This window comes from Rhinatrema bivittatum, chromosome 2 (genome assembly GCF_901001135.1).
Source record: "Rhinatrema bivittatum chromosome 2, aRhiBiv1.1, whole genome shotgun sequence".
NCBI lineage: Eukaryota > Metazoa > Chordata > Amphibia > Gymnophiona > Rhinatrematidae > Rhinatrema > Rhinatrema bivittatum.
Genome location: NC_042616.1, coordinates 509,178,473 through 509,197,564, shown reverse-complemented (window position 1 = coordinate 509,197,564; position 19,092 = coordinate 509,178,473). Strand labels below are relative to the sequence as shown.

Genomic DNA, 19,092 nt, shown 5'->3' with positions numbered 1-19,092 from the left:
CAGTGTGGAGTACAAGGGAGAGAACAGAGGAGTGCCTGGGGTTTCTAACTACCCTGAGGGGACTAGAAGTGCCTAAGAGTGGATTACAAGTTTTTACTTACTAAGACAAAGTTTGGAGTTTGGATACAGAGACTGTGCTGGGAGGAGGGGGTACTGGCTGGACCTTGGAGGAGGTTTGCAGCTGGTTATTTCAGCACAGGGCTCGAGACTAGCATTAAGCTCCAATGGACTGGGGAGTGCACTGTCTCAAGAGCAGCTTCTGTGTACAGAGACTGGATTGTGAGCTGAAGCTGAACAGTGAGTACTCGGTACTCAAAAAGGAAGAGGTTTATGTGTGGACCTAGTCTCAGGAACTGTGTTGAAGGGGAGTGGACTGGATGGACCTTGGTGGGTTTGCAGCTGGTTATTTCAGCGTAGGGCAGGGGACTGACACTATGCCCGAAGGACTGGTGGGGTGTACAGACTCTGATGCAACTCCTGTAGTGTGTGTCTGGATGTGAGTTGCTTCTGAAGTGAGTGCAGAGTGGAGCCTTCTGTAACAGAGGATAACATCATCTGGGATCCTCACTGGTCCCACAAGGAAAGTAAAAGGGAGAATATGTGATGAGAGAAGTTACCCTGAAGTGCATTAAGGAATAAAGTGAGCTAAGAGAAATAGAGACTGCCCTGAAGTGCAGCAATACAGGAGAAGGAGATGGAGCCACAAAGATTATGAAATACAAAGGATATCGTGAAGAAGAGGAAAGCGGTGAACTGGGAGCTTGGTGATCTATTCGAGACAACTATTAAACCTATTCACAGTTTGAATTATGTTTTGAACATGAAAATTCTTCTATTTCTATCTATTTGGATTACAATTTTAAAAAATGTATTTTATTGGAGCACAAGACAGGTGTGGACACTGGATTTTTCTTTATCCTCAACCAGTTTGGCCTCACAAGTTATCCTCTCTCCCCAGCCCATGCCCAGAGACTGAGTCTATCCCACCCTGGCGCTGCCAGACAAATGCTCCCCAGGGCTGGGAAGGTGACCCTTTGGCACAGGGGTTTCATATTTAAACAGGCATTCTCTTCCACCTGACAGATCATTGTGCTGGCAACCACTGCTTATGTTTATAAATCCTTTTCAGCCACTTCTTTAGAAACATGCAGTGGCTTATCCCATTCAGTTAGAGTCTCCTTGAGGTGCTCTCCCCCCCATCCTAACAAGTCAGTTTTACCGAACTCTTGGGCTGTGAATGAACTACCACTGCTTGTGCACTAATACTGAACCGGGTGATCCCCATTATAACATCGGGCACACTCCTCCCCATTTGTAAGCAGCAAGTCCAGTATCGCCTCCTCATGTGCCTGTTCTGTTCCCAGTTGCCAGAGCCAGTTCTTCCTGCTGACAATTCAGGACACCCTCCTTCTAAATGACACCGCTGCCGGGATGATACAATCAACCACCAGCAGACTGAAATCACTCAGCAATAGCACCTCCCCTTTCATAGCAATTTCATTTAAATGGCTATCCATTTATTCTGCCTGTTAAGATCTGGATATCACACCAGAATAAATGGATGTCCCATTTCCTCTTTCTAGATTAACAGACAGTGCCCCCTCATTACCTTGTAAGCCTGAAGTTCTGTTGCTTTAATATTATTTTTTTTTTATATATATACAGCACCACTCCTCTTTCCATTCTTCCTACCCTTCCTTCCTGAATAGATTATAGCCTGCTATAATTGTATCCCAGTTACGTTTCTCTGTGTACGATGTCTCCATGACTGCCACTATATCCAAGTCAGCCTCTTCCACGACTGCTTCTAGATCTTGGATGTTGATTTCCCATACAATGAGCAGCAGTGTACATGGCTTTCCAGATGTTGCCCTCCCCCCCCCCATTTCTCTATAAATGTTTAAAGATTTATAGATTTTTAGATCAGGCAGTGGTGACTCTTCTGTTGCACACCTGATCAGGTCTGAAGGCACACTGGTTGGGAAAAACTGTCTTAGGGTATAAAAGTAAACTATACCAACTAGAAATAATTACCACAAAGATCTAATAAAGAATCTTCCAATCAAGCTTCCCCTGAAATGTACTTAATTCTTGTTCTCAGAAAAATTTGACTCAAATAAATTACTTACTCTTCCCTTCTTAGTACAAAACAGTATTTTCCCAAACCAACAACAAGTAATTCTGCCTAACCTGTTTTTCAGTGATCTGTAATAAACCTGCTGTTTCTTTAAGCCAGGGTACATTTTGCCCGTATTTGTGTAAGTCCCCTAACTCCTCTACCAAGTTTGCGTGAGGATTTATTTTGCACTTATTATCTCCTCTGCCCTCTAATTGGGCAGTAGTCTATAAATGTAGATTTGAGGCAGAGTGGGTGGAAAAAAACAAACAAGGACGTAGCTCTAATCATACTCCCAGACAGAAACAAATGTACTTCAAAGCACAATCAATCAAGCTCTCAAACACAGTACAGAATGAGGTTTAAAGGATAACGATAGAAGAGGATGAGGAAAAGCAGCAGAATAGTATGGTTATGAGAAGGAGGAAGAGCAGTGTCACTTGGGAAGGTATATCAGTCCTAAACCTTTCCAGAATGTGTTAATGTACTGGGCTTCCGTCACTTCCAATGCTAGGCCATTTCAAGCCTTGTCACCTTCCTTTTTGATTCTTACAGGACTAACAATTAATAAAACAGCCAGATCCCCCCTCCCTGTGTTAACATCAAGCTTTTAAACAATCCATACAACCACAAAATCCAGCAAGGCTATTATCCAAAACATCTGGCCTCCTTTTAACCAAGGTCACTCCATGCAGCCTTCCTAGAAGTCCAACACAGTGACACTACCAATGTTAGAGCTGTGACTGCCACTCCATGCGGGGTAACCCCAAGTCGTTCTTGGAATCCAGATACCACCTCTGTTAGGGTCATAACTGCTAGACCATGCAGCTCATATCTAAAATTAGTAGTCCAACATGCCTGTGATGCTACCTCTTCATGCTTCCACTATTACTTTACTTTTTAAAAATAAGAATCCTCTGTATTAATTCCATGCTTTTTTAAAAAGTCCATTACTATTTAAGCTTCCCTTCATTTCCAGGAGAGCAATGCAGGCATCAACCAGTCTTTCTATTTTTAGTAATAGCTAGTGCTATAAGTGGTCAGTATGAATGAGTCTCCCTTGATAATGTAGCAGTGCACTATGCCAATGTCATTTAATATCCCTGCAGTTCTAAGAATCTATAATCCAATGCACATAAGTAGATGAGAAGTATACATGTGTAAAAGGATTTCTGTGTAATACAAATGTGAAGGTATACCGTGTGACCAAATAAATGTGAGGGGAAGTAAAGTTGTGAATACAAATAAAACTAAAATAGGATATGAAAAATAGATTTCGTGTTATGTAGGATAGCATACGCATTACACAAGTCAAAATTGTTTTAAAGGCAAGTTCAATGAGCCTCAGTGGCTGAAGTGGCACTAGCCCTTTAAAAATGACTTTTGCATGGAAATTTTTAGCAAGCTATTAAAGGTAGGGGGAAGGTTGTTAAAATAGTTTGGGGGTAATTGATAGAATAAAAGAATAGGCTTTGTTGCAGCTAGCTCTGCTAAGTTTCCATATATTTCCTGATCTACAGAAATATATTTTGTAATTTATAAGGGATTTAAATGTGGCAAAATTAATCTCATAGGAATGTATGGGAGCTGTGCAGTAATTGCAGTGCTCAGGTCCAGATTTATACCTTTAATCTTGCTTGAAAAAGGCATTTATTTATTTATTTATTTATTTAACAGTTTTTTATACCGACCTTCATAGTAAATAACCATATCAGATCGGTTTACAATATAACAAGGGAATAACTGGAGTAGCAATTCAAGTAAAATGAAAGATAACAATGGTAGGAATAAGTCAAAGTTACAATCAACAGGGAAAGAGAACTTGGAAGCTTACAACAAGCTGGAAAGAAGAAAGGCCGGTAATAAATAAGTAGTGTTACCATAGAACATACGAGTTAACAGCTTAAACGGTGCTTTGACCTGAAAGTCTCAGAGTCCATTTCGTGCAAATGATTGCCAGACCGGGTAGGAGTGAAGGGCAACTAGTAATTGTCTGGAGGATCAGGAAAGGCTTGGTGAAATAGCCAGGTTTTAAGTCTTTTTCTGAAAGTTAAAAGGCAAGGCTTTTTACAGAAATATATTTTGTAATTTATATATTTTACAGAAATATATTTAAAATATATGTAATTTATATATTTTACAGAAATATATTTTGTAATTTATAAGGGATTTAAATGTGGCAAAATTAATCTCATAGGAATGTATGGGAGCTGTGCAGTAATTGCAGTGCTCAGGTCCAGATTTATACCTTTAATCTTGCTTGAAAAAGGCATTTGAATCTGAAAGGTATTGGAGGTGAATTTAAAAAGTTGCATATGTGTTTGGGTGAATGGGTGTTTATGGCATGTTTGAGGGAATTAATATAGTGACTATAGTGGCTCCACCTCTCCATACTTTGAATATCTACTTTTTAGTTTTAACAAATATCCTTTGATTTTGAAGAATATTGCTTGAACAACTATTTTTTAAGTCATTAATATATATATATATATTTTATTTTTTTTTTAATAATGATATGCACTCTCCAAAGGCCATAAAGATTGTAGGTGACTCAAACTCAATGTGCACAGAGCTATGTAAACTGCACACACAGGAGAGTGCACATACAATTATTTTTCAGCTGTGAGATGTCATCGTAAATAAAGGCGTTGGAGACATGGTACAGTGTGTGCTAATCGTGCTCTGCTGAGCCCTGCACGGCTGGGCTGCTCAATGTCTTTGGCACTGGGAGGATAGGGAGAAGCAGCTGTGGGCCTGTCTTGCGGTGCTGAAGATAACAAGGAGCAAGCAGAGGGCTAGGGGGGAGGGGGGTGGGGAGGTGGGTATCTAACGAAATGGTGCCATATTCTGGCCTTTTCCATGCTGTTGTTTGTTGTATATATTGGACACCAAGAAAAATGTTTACACAAAAAAAAAAAAAGTTGTGGGGGGAGGGGGGAGGTAACCCATGGCGACGGCAGCTGTTTGAATTGCTGCCTCTCTATCGGTTACCCAGGGGTAACGTTCTCTGGCGCCTTTTCTTTGGGAGCCTCAGTTAACTTTGAGCAGCCAGGCAACGGGCAGAGCTTGCTCTTTGCGCCGTTGCCGTGGTTAACGCGGGCCTAAAAGCAGGGATTTGCGGTGTTTACCTGGTTTTGGGCAGGGCTGTTATTATGAAGAAGGGCAAGGAGAGAGTGGCTCGAGGGCCCGACGGGGGAGGTGATGGGCAGCGCCTGCCCGGCGTTTGAGGCGCCGTCTGGAAGGAGGGGATCCTGATTCTCCCGGCAGGTCTGCCATGGGGGCGACCGATGGTCCGAGACGACCTGCGCCCCGTGCCTATCAGCCGACTCCGCCCCCGGCCCTCGGTCCGCCCCCCCCCACCTCGCGTTTTTCCTGCCCAGTGACCTCGGGTCCGGAGGGAGCCTCCGACTCGGGTGAGAGCGGCCCGGAGTCGGAGGAGGTGGTTGCAGTCACGCCTCAGGGCGGAGGGGCAGCCCTCCCATCAGGCTTTCCTTCTGCTGAGCCAGCGGATGAAATCTCCTCCTTCAATGCCTCCCTCGGTGAATTTTTGGAGGTCGGTTCCCCCAGGTTAGGGGTGGAGCGTGGGAGGGGCGATGTTGCGGGGGTTGCTTTTCCTGATGTTTTTCCTGCTTCCCCCCCCCCCCCCCCGGATGGTATGGCTGAGGGTGGCCTACCTCCGGTGATTCGGCGCGGTGCCGGTGAGGGGAGGGGTAGAGGCAAGCCGAGGGGAAGGAAAGGTAAGGAAAAGGTTACGGGAGGTAAAGGAGAAGGGGGTGCTGCAGGCGAATGTGGGCAGCAAGAAGGGGAGGGGGCGCGGAGCCTCACCCCTTGGCTCTGTTAAAGGGGCAGGTTTTCATGGGAGATGCAGCAGTATAAGGGGGGGGGGGGGATAGAAGGAGCAGGGATCTGATGCACAGAACGGTACAGGGCAGCGCCAGGGGGGCGGGGAACGTTTGGTAGGGGACGCAGTGGTTATGGGGCAGGCAGCAGTAAGGGGAGAGCAGAGGAGCTTGATGCTCGGGGCGGTTTGTCTCAGGCGGAGTTCATTGCTGATATTTTGGGGCATTTCGTAGAGGCCAAATTGGGAAGGGGAGGTGCAGAAGGTGAAAGGGAGTTTTCTGGGAGCAGAGAAGGGTTTGGGGGGGCGAGCTTGGGAGGCAAGATTTGAGCGGGGTGGACGGGATTTTCAGACAAGCCCAGAGCACTTCAGAGGTGAGTCGTGGCAGAGGGGATGGCAAAACGAAGGCTTTATAGACACTATGGGCAGAGATATAGGGGTAGGGGTGAGGGACAAAGGGTCGAGGGGGGGAGGGGACAGGACTGTTTTCTCTTTTCCAGGTAATTCGGAGGAGGTATTCCCAGGTACTTCGCGGCAGGAGGGAGGCAGCTTTTCCAGTAGGACCTGACGTGCCAGGAGTCAGCAGACGGGAGAATGAGGGACAGACTGCGGGGGTGCTAGAGAGCAGCGCAGTAGGAGCAGGGCCAGGTAATCAAGGTGGAGAAGGGCCTTTGAAGGAGAGGCCCATGAAAAGGAAACACAGGAGCCCCAGTTCTAGTTCTTCATCTAGTTTGTCATCTTCCTCCAGCTCCAGTGAGAAGGTCCGGTCAGGAGATCAGTGTTGGAAGAAGGAGCCAGGCAGGACATGGAGCATCCTGCTTTAGCTTCATTAATGGAGTTGTGGGAAGAGGTTCCTAAGCGATTAGTGAGGAGAATTCGTAAAAGAAAATACGTAGATATTTTCAAATTATTAGAAGGGAGACAGGGAGGACGAAAGGACAGCAAGAAGGCAAAGAAGAAGGGAAAAAGAAAGGGGAAGGGCCCTAAAATTTCCAAAAATGTGGTTAATTGGATGAGGGGAATTTTGCGATTGGCCAGCGTGGTGGGGCATTTTGATCCCTCTCAGTATGGCTCATTGCTGTCATATGCGGACAGCATACTAGGAGCTTTCAAAGATTATTCTGGTTGGGCTTCGCTCAACTATGATGAGAAATTCTGGGACAAGATGGCAGGCAATAGGTTTATGTCCTGGGGGTCTCAGGATACACATTTATGGTTAACACAGATGATGCAGAAGACAGAGAAAGAGGGGAAACATGTAGGAGCAGGAGGCGTGGGCAGTGGTCCCGCTTCGGGAGGTGGTTTTAGTAGTGGGAAAGGGAGTTCAGGCAGGGGATCAGACGTCTATTGGCGTTATAACAAACTCACATGCCTTTTTCCCCGAGTGCAAATTTAGGCATGCGTGCGCAACATGCGGAGGCATTCACCCTGCAACAAAATGCCCTCAAGGGCAGGGTACAGGTGCAGCCAAAGGAGGAAAGCCTTGAGATGTTGCGACCTAAAGCGGATTCACCAGTTGTTCTTTCTGTGTTACTTAAATGGTTGCAGTGTTATCCAGATGTTGAAAAAGCTAAATTTTTAAGCGTTGGTTTTAGTGCAGGTTTTCGTATTCCATATGAGGGTCCGGGTAGCGGTGGGAGGTTGGGAAATGCCAGGTCAGTGTTTAAGAGAGCGGCGGTGGCTCGAGAGAAGATTCACTCTGAACTTAGGCTCGGAAGAGTGGTGGGTCCTTTTGAGACAAAACCTTTCGAACACATGCATTTGTCTCCCCTGGCGGTTATACCAAAGAAAGTCCCGGGAAAGTTCAAATTGATTTTGAATTTATCACATCCTCCGGGTGATTCGGTCAATGATTTCATTCCGAGAGAGGCATATTCGGTTAGATATGCTTCTTTTGACGAGGCAGTAGCTTTGGTAAGGGAGGCTGGAAAGGGGGCCCTGTTGGCAGGTCTGTTGTTCTATGACAGCCTTTGTCATAGAAGCTGCATTTCGATTGTTGCCAATTCATCCTGAGAGCTTTGCATTACTGAGTTTTGTTTTTGAAGATTATTATGTAGATCGTTGTTTGCCCATGTGTTGTGCAATTTCATGCGCCTTTTTTGAAGCGTTCAGCACTTTTTTACAGTGGGTGACGATGAGGGTTACCGGGCACAGGGAGATGTTGCATTATTTGGATGATTTCTTGTTTGTGGGTCCTAAGCACTCAAAGATGTGTCATGACCAGCTGAATGGTTTTTTGGAAATATGTAGGCAGTTGGGAGTACCGATAGCTGCAGATAAAACAGAAGGGCCAGTTTGTAAGATCACTTTTTTAGGTATTGAGTTAGATTCGGAAGCAATGATGTTGCGTTTGCCAATGGATAAAGTAGACAAACTTCATGAGTTGGTGAGGTTGGTTCGAGGTGCAAAAAAGGTTACCTTAAAGCAGATGCAGTCATTGATTGGGTCACTCAATTTTGCCTGTCGTGTGATCCCTATGGGTAGAACATTTATTCGTAGGCTGTCGGCTTCAACGAAAAGTGTTAGAGCGGGGCATCATTTCATCAGAGTAAAGCGTAGTGTGAAGGAGGAAATGGGGGTGTGGGAGGTTTTTCTGACTACATTTAATGGTGTGCACATTATTCCTGAAGGGGAGGCATCTGTGGATTTGGAGTTGTACTCAGATGCAGCAGGAGCTGTCGGTTTCGGGGTCTATTTTGCAAGGGAAGTGGTGTGCGGAGCGGTGGCCAGAGGAATGGGAGAGGAATGGGATTACAAGGAATATCACATTTTTTTAATTGTTTCCGATAATGGTTGCAGAGGTGATTTAGGGGACTAGCTTGCAGAATAGGAGAGTTGTCTTTTGGTGCGACAATTTAGGGGTAGGTCAAGTTATTAATAGACAGTCGGCCAGTTGTTTGTACATCTCCAGTTTGATGCGGGAATTAGTATTGTTATGTTTACAACTGAATGTGACTAACTGCTAAACATGTGCTAGGTAGTAAGAATTTGATTGCTGATGCTCTTTCTCGTTTCAAGTGGGATGTCTTTCAGGAGTTGGCTCCTCAGGCGAGCTTGACGGGAGAGGCACTCCCGGAGCATCTATGGCAACTGGGATTGCAGAGACGTGGCACTTAATTCAGAAATCCATGGCACCGGCCACTTGGAAAGCATATGCAGCGGGCAGGGGAGTAGTGTCGCGCTATTTGATGCAGTTAGGTTGGAGAGGAGGACCAGTCAACGAATATGTCGTGGTGCAATTCATACTGTGGGCAAAGGGGAATGGTTATTCGTTGGCATCAATGCACTCTCAGCGGGGTTCTCCTTCTTTCAGAAAATGGGAGAGTGGGGTAATACGATAAGGAGTTTTCTAGTTAAACGGGTGTTAGGGGGCTGGGGAAAGGATGGGGGAAGAGCGGTCGACAAAAGATGACCCAACAGGTATGTGGATTTATTAGTGATAGTGGAACAATTGGGGAAGGTGGGTTGGTCCCAGTACAAAGCCCTGCTCCTTCGGATGGCATTTATTCTTACCTATTTCGGGGCTTTTAGAGTGAGCGAGCTGGCAGCCCGCTCTTCGGCGAATACTGGTGCAGGATTGCAGGCACATAGAGTATGGGTGTATGAACGAAGGGTCTCCTTGTGTCTTCACAAGTCTAAAACGGATTAGAGGGGTAAGGGTCACTGGATATCATTAGTCTCGGCGCGGGATGCAGCGGTATGCCCAGTACGAACCATGCAAGAGTTTATGAGAGTGAGACCAAACAGAGGGGGATTGTTTTTGGTCCATGCGAATGGGTCGCCATTGACCATATCTCAATTTTCTTCTGTTTTGAAATTAGTGGTAAGGAGCTGAGGGTGGGAGAGTGAATGCTTTACATCGCATTCCTTTCGGATTGGTGCGGCAACTACAGCCGCTGAGTTAGGGCTTACCAGCGGGCAGATTCAATCTATAGAGTGTTGGAGGTCGAAAGCATTCAGATATTACATTCGGAATTGACAGGTGGGGCTTGTGGTGATGAAGGACAGGGGAGTTAGTCATCTTTTCTTTTGCAGAGTCGGACGGGGTGGTTGGAGTCTTGGAATGTGCTTGGGTCGTGGGCCATTCCTTCGTTCGCTGGGCGTATCGTAGGGCGGAGAAGCGTCCTTATGGAACAAACTTGGAGTTGGACATCAAGAAATGGAGAGTTCAATGGTTTTTCAAAGGGGGTATGAAATGGGGGGAGTTCAAAGCCTTTCTGTATAAGCTTGTTAAGATGCATGGTTATCCAAGGGTGTTGATCATTCATTTGGGAGGTAATGACATAGGGGATTGTTTGTGCCGGGAGTTGGTGGCAATCATGAGGAAAAATGTAGCATGCATTATGAATGCGATGCCTTGTACAAAGGTGGGATGGTCTGACATTATTGTGCGGATCAGAGATCATAATACACCTTTGTGGAAGAGAGGAGTGAAGAAATTAAATAGGCAAATTGGCAAATGGATGACGGGGCAAGGGGGTTTCTGGGTCCGTCATGATTGGTCTTGGGAGATTTTAGTGGGTTTGTTTAGGAGAGATAGAGTTCACTTATCCGATATGGGCATAGATTTATTTAACAATGCCCTACAGGAAGGTTTTGAACAACAAATTAGGAGGATGTAAGTGGCCGCAGTGGGGGAACAAAGACAATTAGGTTGCCTTTGTTAGTGGCAGAAACCCGAGCCCTAAGTTATAAGTTTTGTATGTAATTATAAAGGACATTGGGTGGGAGGGGAGAATCTTGTGTAGTTTGGGGCTGCTACACAGGATGACCGATGAGCAAGGGGGGGGGGGCCGATGCTCTGGCCACAAACTTACCCTCGCTGGAGTCATGGCGGGGTAAGTGAGAGAGGGGTGATGACGTGTCTTACCATTGGGACGAGCTGGTAAGCAAAGTACAAAGAAGAAAGGGGGAAGGGGAATGGGGCCGGGGGGTTTGACTTATTGTATTAAATGGTTAAGGGCTCGGGTTAAGTTATTTAATAAACTGTGGCCCAATGTTTAAGCCAAAACCTGAGTTTGTCTTTTGTTCAGGGGGTGGGGGAGAGTGTCAGCGAGCAAATAGTCTTGCCTACCTATCGGGCCGATTCAGTAAAGTCCGCGGCGCGCGCACAGGCCACTCTCCTGTGCGCGCGCTTCTGTATTTAAATGAGGCCCGGCAGTAAAAACGGGCAAAAGGAGGTGCTAGGGACACTAGTGCGTCCCTAGCGCCTCCTTTTGGACCGGAGCGGCGGCTGTAAGCGGGTTTGACAGCAGACGCTCAATTTTGCCGGCGTCGGTTCTCGAGCCCGCTGACAGCCACGGGCTCGGAAACCGGACACCGGCAAAATTGAGCGTCCGGTTCTTGACCCGACAGCCGACTTCAAATTTATTTTTTTTTTACTTTTGGAAAGTTTCTGACCTCCACTTAATATCGCCATGATATTAAGTCGGAGGCTGCACAGAAAAGCAGTTTTTACTGCTTTTCTGTGCACTTTCCCGGTGCCCGAAGAAATTAGCGCCTACCTTTGGGTAGGCGCTAATTTCTGAAAGCAAAATGTGCGGCTTGGCTGCACATTTTAGTTTGTGAATCGCGCGGGAATACCTAATAGGGCCATCAACATGCATTTGCATGTTGCGGGCACTATTAGGTTCGGCAGATTGGACGCACGATTGGACTATACTGTATCGGCCTGTATGTTAGCTGCCTTTGCTCAGCAGCATTCTGCAGTATGGTGATGTTTGCTTATGAGAAACTACCTTAGCTCAGTATCACACAGAGTGGAAGATCATTTCTCTCTCATTAGGCTGCAGGAAGGACTCACAAAATGTTATTTTGAAACCGTTTATAGAGAATAATACTCAGGAGATTTGGATTACAGGCTTATCTTGTACATACTGAAAAACAAAACCCGGTAATAAAGGCCATGCACTCAAAAGGGGACCACATTAAGGTAACCAGCTGCAAAGGCCCACCCACAGACACTAATGTACTAGTGAGGTTGGGCTGCCGCAGCTCTGTGAAGGTAACTGACTTTCAGCTTTTAAGAGACTGCGCTGTGCTCTGCATGGAATGAGCAATGAAACTTACAGGACCAGAACTGCTGAAAAGCACAGAGTGCTTCAGCTGCTCATGCAGCTAACTGCAGTTTTATACAGCCTACATTTCCCCATACAGGGTGTTTGTCTATCCTTCTGCTTTGAAACCAGACTGATGCAGTCAGTTTCTCATTTGGCTCGTCTGTACTGCTGTTTTTCTGCGATCATGCCATTTTTCTTAACCTTGATCTGCTTTCAAGGAACCCTTCAAACATGTTCTTTTGAGAGAAAGTACTTCCAACAACAACTATATACATTCTTTCCTTCTTCTCCACCCCCCCCCCCCCCCCCCCCCCCCCCCGGATACTGAACAGTATAAAACTCTAATTTACTGTTGGGTGAATGTGGACCACAGATCCTCTACATGTACCATATTAAACTGTGAAAGATGCTGTGGTTAGTCATTATAGTATCTTTTTCCAGTTTGGAAGGCTGATGGCAAGGGCCCCTCTGCTCATCTTCTCACCTGACAGCTCCACAGGCTGGACCACTCGCTAACAGCCTGACACAGGAACACCCCCCTCCCTGCCAACACACACAGGAGGGGTAAACAATATCAGCAAACACTGCTCCAGTGGGAAACTGCCAAAATGCTTCCATTTTTAAATCTTTCATCCATATATCTTTGCAATTTGCAGGTGCACCTACTTGGAGAAGACTGATTTCCCTACAACTCCTCGTCCTTATAAAAGGTCAAGATTTTGCTACTCAAATTGCAACAGAAAGCCATGGAGGCAAAATCCTTTACAAATGATTTCTTCCCCCATTCCCTTTAAACCTCTCATATTTACATGGAGGTCACTTAAACCCCTCTCAAGTAAACTGCATTTGGCTCCCTTTCTTTAGTTATGAGTTTTTAAAACCTAAAAACAGACAGTAAGACAGCTCAGAAAAGCCCAGTGCCGAGTAACGTAAAAGCATGCTTATCTGGAACGGCCCCCACCTCTGCTCTGCTTTTGAGGCTGCTTCGCTTAGGTCTGAGAAGGACATCCTTAAAGTCCAGTTTGAGGTCTGCATCTACTCTGGGCATCTCGCTGAGCTTTCCCTTCTTTAGACGGATTTCTTTTCTGTTTCCGTGCTGCTGCTACTGCTGCTGCTGCTGTAAACCGGACGCTGAGCAGATCCAGACAAAGCCTGCTTTCTCTGCAGACACAGTATTTATAGGGAGTGAATGCCAAAACCCTGTAACTTTATTAGGCAACGGTTGTTTTTAGAATGTGCCTCTGCAGAGCAGCCGCAGCCGCAGCAGCGAGTCCTCCTGCCCTTCCTCTGCCAGCTCGCATAGAGCTCTCTGCGCGCAGGCGCGCGCGCTAATACAGCAGAAGCAGCCGCTCTCCACTGCAGTTCGGCGTAACCGAGCCAGAGCAATGCGGAAGGATCATCAATACTTCAGTTTCTCAATCCGTTTAACGTTTCCAGGAAAACAATCAGAAAACGGCAAAGCCGGAAAAGCAGGTTCAACTAGCGCTACTGGTACTAGTCTCTGCTGACCAGGGATGGGAGAAAAAAAAAAAACCAAAAACAAAAACAGTTTGGAAACCTTTTTGAACTTGTTTCCTTTTCTCTCCCATTGCAGCTGGAATGAAAGGTGGAGGCTGCTGGTCTTGACCTTGAACTTCCTTTTTTTTTTTTTTTTTTTAAAGTACCACTGATTCCATGTGATCACGTGAGCTATATTTACCCTGGAATTTAAACGTCTCTGTATGTGTCTGTCTCCCACACACATAGGTTTGCGCTCATTTGCATGACAACTAGCAGTAACCTTCCAATAATACATTTTCATTCAATATTACATTTAGCCCTTATCTTTAAAACATATATCATAGGGATATGCAGTCGTTTGAAACAGCATAGGAAATGTCATTGTAGCAATATTGAAGGGGTCTGAACGCTTCAACCTGACAAAGGACTTCATGTACCAGAATTCCCTGCTTCATGACGGGTTTACTTACAGTCTGCAATACAGCTGTAATTAGGACATTAAGAAACTCTCTGTCAGCACATTGCACATTTTCATTTTTTGGCTTCCCTGTTCTTATTCTCTGATAAGCTTTCACTGCTGTAACCTAGATTAGAACAATGGATGTATTATGTGATGGGCTGTATTACTGCAGACTCGCGAATTCCTTTCCAGAACTGCAAGTCCCAGCAGCCTCTCCTGCAGAACATGGGAGAAGTTTCACGAAAGTTCCAGGGTGTCTAGGGAGGGGGTCAGTAGCCCCTTCAGCCGGAATATGCTTGCTCAGCAATGCTTAGAACGCATGTGTAAAAGATAAGAACTGTAAAGTGCATAAGAGTCTGCTCCTGGAGGGGAGGGGCATGCAGTTGTACTGAGCCTTTGTCTTAGCTGCATCTTGCTGGCAATAAAAGTCTATCTTTACGGATCAGTTGTCTGGACCTCCTTACTGACCAAAAAGAGACGGTTACATTTGGCGAGCCTCAGCCAGGAGGTACCGGGGACGCTATTTTAGCCCCCCAGTTGGTCCAGGGGATTTTGTGGCGGAGTGATCCCCCAGACTTGCCTGGTGAGTGGCCACCGCTGAGTTCAGTGATCAGGTATCTGAGGGGGTCATTCCACGGAGATCCTCTGAGACCTTTGGGCTGGTGATCTGGGAAGAAGGCTTTCGTGACGATCGGAAGAACCCTGCAGGCGAGTATTATGGGAATGATGGGAAAAGTGAAGAATAGCTAAAAGAGTAGCAAATAACCGGTCCATCCGTGAGGGGACCGAGGGGGCTTTGATCACACCCCAAGCGGTGGTTTGGTAGGAATTGCATTCCGAAAGCCACGCGCATAAAAAGAGGAAAAAGAAGTAACGCATACGATAGTGGGAATAGGTTTCTTGTTGTGTGAAAGTGACCCTTTTGTGTCTGACGGATACGGACCCCTTACCTATCCGTCTTCCCTTCCCTCCTTTGTCTGTGACTCTATCCTAATGGGAGGGGGCGGTTCTACTCCATTAAAAATCATGACGGAGCACTATAGTGAAGTGTTCGATAGGCATAAATGTACTAAACCCGGAATGATTCAACAATGTACCCATAGGTGGCCCAGTTTGTGTGTAAATTTGCCTCCGGTAGGAACTTTCAATTTCCAAACGGCCACGAGGGTCCAGAAAATAGTTATACAAGAAGGGAATCCGGGTTGCCCTGAGGATATTCCGTATATAACCGCATGGATAGCAGTTATTGAAAATCCTCCGACGTGGGCAAAAAAGCTAGTAGAGGGAGCCGCCCTCGTAATGGTAACTCAAGTACGCAAAATGGGGAACCGGAAGTCCCCAGTGTCTGTCTGTCTGTAAGGTACTTGTAAAAAAAAAAATTCTACTGTGTTTGATCTACTCTGGTGATGCAGACTATTTTTACTTAAGGAAAATTTATTAAAAGTGATTGTGAATTACTTATCTGTATATGTGTGCTGAACAACGGCAGTTAGCTGCTGCTGCTGGGAGCTTGACAGTTAACTAATTTGGCTGGGCAGAGACTGCTTCTCAGCGGGACAGTTTAACCCCTATAACATTTCTCTGGTACGTTTGGGTTTTCAAATTATTAATTAAGGATTGTAATGTATGTAACTGCTATCTGTGAATTGCAAGCACATGTACCAGGGATTTTTTTAATTGTTTTAAACCCTAATAAGAAGAGTTTTGGTTTACAGATGCTGCACAAGACTACTATACAACAAATTAATTTACAGTGTTAAGTTAAAATACTGATTTGATTGCTGAAGAATGCATTTACTGATGTTGAAGTTTAGAACTTGATGGCAGTTAAGGGTTAACGGCAGAGATAATTACAGGAGAGGAGGGAATCGAGCCAGAGAGAGAAGAGAAAGAAAAAAAAAAAAAAAAAAAAAAAGGACATTGGGCTAGCCTGGGTGAATGAAGACAAAGAGAGAGAAAAATTGTTTCGTTTGTTTTAACAGAACATTATTGAAAGTTAGTTGATGGTGTGCGTATGTGAATAAAGATAGAATTGTGGCTGTTTCACAGAAGTTGAAGTTTTTGTAGCTCAGAGTTTCTGCTGATTAAATTTATTCTCCAAGGTCCTTGCTAAAACTGTCTGTAATCTGACAAAGGATTGCTACTTGCAAAGAAATACCAGAACCAAGGGTCCCTTACAAATCATTTAGTGCCTTATGATGCAGGCTATTTTTAAGACATTTTATAGCAGCAAATTAATTGTTACAGTACAAAGTGGAATGGTGGTGCGTCCCACTGCGCGTCAGTACGTAGTGCGTAGGCATTCAATATGGCTGTGCGTTTCATGCTGGCATTGCTAATCAGAAGTTTTAGTTTTCTCATATCTTCTATCCCAGTGTCCTCCCTATGCTTATCTTTCTATTCTCTAATACCATGTTAATTATTGTTCTTACTTGTCTCCTATATATTATCTGTTATTTAAAAGTTACATTGGAACGCATGATAAAATATGAACTCTCTTTTGCTGACGCAGTTTATTTTGAAGCTGTCTCTGGGAAATTTAGAGAAATGGTTAAGAATGGGACCTTTGTTAAAGCTTTGTTAAATATACAGAGCATAGCAAGCGGCAAGATAAGACAGCTGCAGTTCTGACTGTGGGAATTACAGGATGCCGTTTGTAAAAAAAAAAAAAAAAAAAAAAAAAAAACCGGAGAAAACAAAGACTTAATATTAAAAATTTTGATTCAGTGGCAGGCGCAAGATAAGGATTATTGGAAGTTGTGGGCAAGAGAAGGGGCCACTATGCAAGATTAGGAACAAGAGCAAATATGAGTCGGCCCAAATGATAAAGTAGTAGCCCCCACACACACACACATATATATATATATATATATATATTGCAATTATGTTCTTTTACCACTGGTGGGGGCTGGGCTCTGGCTATTACCATATGTTCTTAGTGGTTGCAATGTAATTGGTACAAGGCTTCCAAGGGTTTGATCATCACTCCTGCACACCTAAAGCCTGCAGATCCAGGTTGACTTTATTGAATTAACCCAATGCCAAACTTACAAGTAAGAAGGAAGCAATGTTTTGCAGCTTCTCAGCCTCGTCAGAACTGATTTGCCTCCAGGCGCAGGTCACCTATTCAATTTCCAGATGGACAGTGATCTTTTCATCGTATTTTGAGATGTATGGGAACAGGGATCAGGAAGAGAAGAAAAGGGCCCGTCCCTGCAACCAGGAACTTAATAATAGAAACCCGACATCCGAAAGAAGCTGCAGAAGGCCGAAGGCTTTGAGGGCATGAGCCTCAGCCAGTTAAAAGCTATAGCAGACTAGGTATGTGGAAATAGAGAAGTGGAAGAGAAAAGAGAGAAGCAAGTAGACATATGAAGGAGAAAGTGACTGTTAGCCGCCGCTCTCGAGGACACTCGGACGGGAAGGAGCCAAGACAATGGCAGACCACGAAGAGGAGGGGGAACAAGACCCCCTTTGGGAAAGAATCAGTGTGCGTACTGCAAAAATGAAGGCCATTGGAAGAGAGACTATGAAGAATGGCAAAAGAAATACGGGAGCCCTGCAGTGAATACTAACGACAAAAATGGACCTGCACCGAGACAAAGGGGCCGAGGAGGAAGGAGATCGGACAACCCCCACTGGCAGATGGCGGGGGAGGCGACAAGGAGCATACAGCCTGAAGAGACCGGGAGGGAAGAATCCCCACTGACCCTCTGGTGGAGATCCACGAGGTAACAACAAAAATCAGGGGCCTGTTGGACTCAGAGGCCAACGATCTACGAAAGAGACTGTTTCTGTAGTGGGTGCCTCAGGTTAGGTACTCACTGCCCCTCTGCAGAAAGAATGAACTATACAAGTAGGCGGGACCATGGTATCCCTTATCGGATGGAACCTGCTGTGTAAGCCTCAGACCACATTGAGATTTCAACCAACAGGGGAAGTTAAAGCCTCCTTCGGGGACCATCCATTGATACTCATCTGTCCCCTCCAAGAAGAATGGAGATAGTCGAACGAACCATCGAACATCGATATGAAAACAACACCCCCCTCAACGAAAAACGAAGACAACTGATGGATAGTGTACCCCAAGTATGGTCCGAACAGAACCCGGGAGGAATAGCTATCGACGCTACCCCCATATGGATAGAGATGAAACAGAATGCACAGGTGATTAATCAACCTCAATACCCCATTCCATATATGGCCAGGCAAGGAATCCAGATACATCTGCAGAGACTGTACGACTTGGGCATTCTCCGACGAATCCGATCTGCTTGGAACACCCCTCTGTTGCCAGTAAAGAAGCCTGGATCAAATGACTATCGACCAGTACAAGACTTAAGAAAAGTGAATAGTCAAGTAGCAGATCTAGTAGCCCTCGTCCCAAATCCGTACTCAATCCTGGCTCAAGTCTCTCCTGCATCAAAGTGGTACAGTGTCATTGATCTCAAAGATGCCTTCTTCTCCGTCCCGGTGGCGGAGGAATGTCAGAAGATTTTTGCTTTCACATGGGAAAATGCAGATACTGGAGTAAAGCAGCAGTACACATGGACTAGGTTGCCTAAAGGGTTTAGGCACTCACCTACGCTGTTCGGTGAGCAACTGGCAAAAGACTTAAAGATGTATCAAGTAAAGTATGGGCCAGTCATACAATACGTGGATGACCTTCTGTTGTTTCGAGAGACGTACCTCGAATGTGCGGTATCCACTCTTCAGCTGCTAAAGACGTTGTACTCAAAAGGGTATCGTGCAAGTAAAAAGAAAGCGCAAATCTGTGAATTGGAAGTAGAGTATTTAGGCTTCCAAATACGTGGAGGAACCCGATGTCTGGGGATTTCTCGCACCAGTTCTATAAGAGATCAACCTGTACCCACTTGCAAGAAAGAGCTCCGGGTGTTCCTTGGAGCTGCAGGATACTGTAGGCTGTGGATTGCTAACTATGCAGTTATTGCCCAACCCCTATACGACAAGCTGCGGGGTAAAGAAGCAGGATCTCAACCCTTCCAGTGGGAAGGAAACGAACTGGCAAGCTTACGTCAACTAAAAGAAGCCTTAATTGAACCACCTGCTTTAGGATTGCCAGATGTAATGAAACCATTCCATCTATTCGTCGATGAGA

The 19,092-nt window shown here is 45.4% G+C and overlaps 1 protein-coding gene across 2 annotated transcripts in view; it reads right to left on the bottom strand.

Moving 5' to 3' along the window:
- Positions 1 to 13,486, bottom strand: part of GMPR (guanosine monophosphate reductase) — a 178,862-nt gene extending 165,376 nt beyond the window's left edge. The window contains exon 1 of one of the 2 annotated variants that reach the window (XM_029590695.1): positions 12,975 to 13,486. In XM_029590695.1, the coding sequence (XP_029446555.1) occupies positions 12,975 to 13,061 (87 nt within the window). In that variant the 5' untranslated portion in view covers positions 13,062 to 13,486. The remainder of the gene's footprint in view (positions 1 to 12,974) is intronic. The other variant, XM_029590696.1, reaches the window with a different exon arrangement.
- Positions 13,487 to 19,092: the final 5,606 nt, after the last annotated feature.